This window comes from Rhincodon typus, chromosome 3, assembly GCF_021869965.1.
Source record: "Rhincodon typus isolate 14 chromosome 3, sRhiTyp1.1, whole genome shotgun sequence".
Classification (NCBI taxonomy): Eukaryota; Metazoa; Chordata; class Chondrichthyes; order Orectolobiformes; family Rhincodontidae; genus Rhincodon; species Rhincodon typus.
The window spans coordinates 127247932-127251550 of NC_063334.1; the positions used below are offsets into that span (position 1 = coordinate 127247932).

Sequence of the window (3619 nt, forward strand, 5' to 3'; positions counted from 1 at the left end):
TCAGAGAGAGAGTGAGACAGAGAGAGTGAGACAGAGAGAGACAGAGAGAGAGATAGAGATTGAGAAAGACAGTCCCAGAGTGAGACAGACACACAGACAGATGGACAGGGTAAAATGAAGTGATAGAGGCAGAAAGAAAAAGATAACAAGGAAACAGAGTGGGCGAGAAAGGAAGAAACTGACATAGAAAGAGAATGGGATCAAGAGAAAGACTCACAGAACAGAGAGAAAGTGAGAGGAGGACAGAGAGACAGAGACAGGAGACACAGTTAGAGAGACAGGGAGAGAGAGAGAGAGAGACAGTCAAACAGACTGTTGGAGAGGCAAAGAGACATACAAAAAATGTGGACTGAATCTTCCTATATTTTTGGCGATGTGACTTTTTCATCAGGTTTCATGGACGGTTTTGTCCATGAGGTCCAGTGAGTTTTTTCATGGGATCATCCCAAACCCAGCTCATTAACTACCAACCACACCCTTGTGTGGATCTCTCTCATCTGATGTGAGCCCAATTCTCCTACTCACCATGGCCAGGAATACTTCCCATTGCCGGGGGATCCCAGGATTTCCTACCATCATTGACACCCCCACCCACTCCCAGCTGGGCATCTGGTTAATTGCTGGCTGTCTGGAGCTCCCTTTACTGTGAACATTGTGGTACCGCAGCCTTAAACCGATCACTCTCACAGTACAGAAGCAGCATGACTGGCACTTCCTTACTCATTCCTGCCCCGATCACTGTTTTATCACCAGGCCACACACCTGCCCGGGCCTTAGCCACATCATCTCTGACAATCCCCTGTCAGTCACTGTTCCTCTGTCCACATAACCCACTGGGTTGCAGAGTCTCACCATCATTAAGTGGGGGGCCATCATAGACAGTTCAAAATATTCACCTTTATTCACCAACTCCAAAACCCAACACAAATCAAACAAACTGAAGCTGCATTCTTGCCAGAGGAGTGGCATGGTGGCTCAGTGGTTAGCACTGCTGCCTCACAGCACCAGGGGCCCAGGTTCGATTCCACCCTCGGGCAACTGTCTGTGTGGTGTTTGCACGTTCTCCCCGTGTCTGCGTGGGTTTCCTCCCACAGTTCAAAGATGAGCAGATTAGATGGATTAGCCATGCTAAATTACCCATAGCGTTCAGGGATGTGCAGGCTAGGTGGGTTAGCCATCAGAAATGCAGCGTTACAGGGACAGGGTAGGAGAGTGGATCTGGGTGGTTTGCTCTTTGGAGGATCAGTGTGGACACAATGGGCTGAATGACCTGCTTTCACACTGGGATTCTATGACTCTCCCAGCATACAAACCATACTACCATGACAAACACCAACAAAATTACAGTCAGTGAGTGATTACTGTACCCAGCTCACACCTATTGGAGCTGAGTGTGAATTAAGACCTATTTGTGCCTCAGAAGGTGATATTCCTCCTACTCAATGTCCTCAGAAGATTACGCCCTGTCTCACAGTTTCTCAGCATCAATAACAACCCCTCTTTGCTTGCTCCAGTTATAGGCACATTCTTTCTGGACAGTGCTGTAAGGCCCTCCCCCAGTGCAAGCAGACAGAACCTCATTTTCAGGAGGCCTAGTGTCAGTTCCACCATGGTCCTGGTCCAGAATGAGCTGCATTGTGTCTACTTGTGTTACAAGGATGTTGCCAGGGTTGGAGGGTTTGAGTTATAGGGAGAGGTTGAATAGGCTGGGGTTATTTTCCCTGGAGCGTAGGAGGCTGAGGGGTGACCTTATAGAGGTTTATAAAATCATGAGGGGCATGGATAGCGTGAATAGCCAAGGTCTTTTTCCCAGGGTAGGATAGTCCAAACTAGACGACATAGGTTTAAGCTGAGAGGGGAAAGATTTAAAAGGGGCAATTTTTTTCAGATGTGCATAGAATGGTCTGCCAGAGGAAGTGGTGGAGGTGGGCACAATTACAACATTTAAAAGGTGTCTGGATGGGTTTATGACTAGGAAACGTTGAGAGGGATATGGGCCAAATGTTGGCAAATGGTACTCGATTAATTTAGGATATCCGGAGGGCATGGACAAGTTGGACTGAAGGGTCTGTTTCCATTCTGTACAGTCCTATGACTCTATGTCTCTATACTCTGCCTCAGTCATGGGGTTGTGCAAAGCAGTCATCAGACATGGTAGTGGAGGCTAGTCCTTGTCTCCCGGTGAGTAGTCTTGTAAGGCATTTAGACCTTCAAAGACAGGAGTTCTCAATGATACAGGCATCATGGCAGCTCCCAGAATAGTGGGAACAAACCTCACAGAAGTGGAACCAATGATCACAGATCACTTGCTCATTGATGAAATGGAATCCTTTTCTACTGATGAACGGTGCAGCATTATGATCTGGCCCTGTCGATGTGATGTGTGTGGTCTGTAACTGGGGGAAGCCAGTTATGTTGCCAAATCGCAGTGCCCAGGCTATAGCACTGACCCTGTGAGAGGGTTGATTTGCTCACCGAGCTGGGCTTGTTCTCGTTCAGACGTTTCGTCACCATGCTATGTGACATCATCAGTGGAGCCTCCGATGAAGCGATGTTATTCTACTCTGCTTGGAATTTATACTGTCCGGTCCGTTATGGTGAGCACTGTCATTTCCGGTTTTGATCTGTATGGGTTTATATATGGAGTCCAATTCTATATGTTTGTTGATTGAAGTATGGGTGGAGAACCATGCCTCTTGGAATTCCTGTGTGTGTCTATGTTTGGCTTGGGCTACTATGGTTATTTTGTCCCAGTTAAACTGATGGCCTTCATTGTCTGCATGTACTGATATTAAGGAGAGTTCATCATGCCGTTTTGATGATAGCTGATGTTCGTGTATTCTGATAGCTAGTTTCCTTCCTGTCTGTCCGATGTAATGTTTGTGGTAGTCGTTGCATGGTATTTTGTGAACCATGTTGGTTTTGCACGTTGTGGGAATGGGGTCTTTAATCCTTGTGAGCGTGTAGTCATAGAGTGGCTGTGGGCTTGTGGGCCACCATGATTCCTGGCGGTCTTAGGATTCTTGTTGTCAGTTCCGATATGTTCTTGATGTAGGGCAGTGTGGTCAGTGTGTTAGGTCGTACTGTGTCCCTCCTGTTGTTGTCTGTTTTGTAGGCATTGATGGATGAAGCTGTGGGGTTATCAGTTTAAAGCGAGGATTTTGTATAAGTGTTCTTCCTCTTCACGGCGCAGTTCTGGAGTGTTGCAGTGTGTCCTGGCCCATTCAAATAGTGTCCTAATGCAAAATGAAATCCAAAAGAACTGTGGATGCTGTAAATCAGGAACAAAAACAAAGTTGCTGGAAAAGCTCAGCAAGTCTGGCAGCATCTGTGGAGGAGAAAACAGAGTTAACGTTTCGGGTCCGGTGACCCTTCTTCAGAACTGATGGTGGCTGGGAAAATGTCAGTTTATATGCAGAAAATAGGGAGGTGGGTGGGGTAGGGAGTAAACGATAGGATAGAACCCAAAGAGAGAGAAAGACAGTTGGACAGACAAAGGAGTTGCTAACGATCAGGCTGGGAGGGTGAATAGTTGTTAATGGGGACTGTTAGTGACTAACAACAGGGGGTGTGTAGTGGCAGGCTATGTGGTAACAAGGCCTGGTGTGTGGGGTGGGGG

The 3619-nt window shown here is 47.1% G+C and overlaps 1 protein-coding gene across 1 annotated transcript in view; it reads right to left on the reverse strand.

Moving 5' to 3' along the window:
- Window positions 1-3619, reverse strand: part of LOC109921516 (sperm flagellar protein 2-like) — a 149957-nt gene that overhangs the window by 100224 nt on the left and 46114 nt on the right. The window contains exon 12 of the mRNA XM_048594278.1: window positions 2274-2451. Within this exon, the coding sequence (XP_048450235.1) occupies window positions 2274-2451 (178 nt within the window). The remainder of the gene's footprint in view (window positions 1-2273; window positions 2452-3619) is intronic.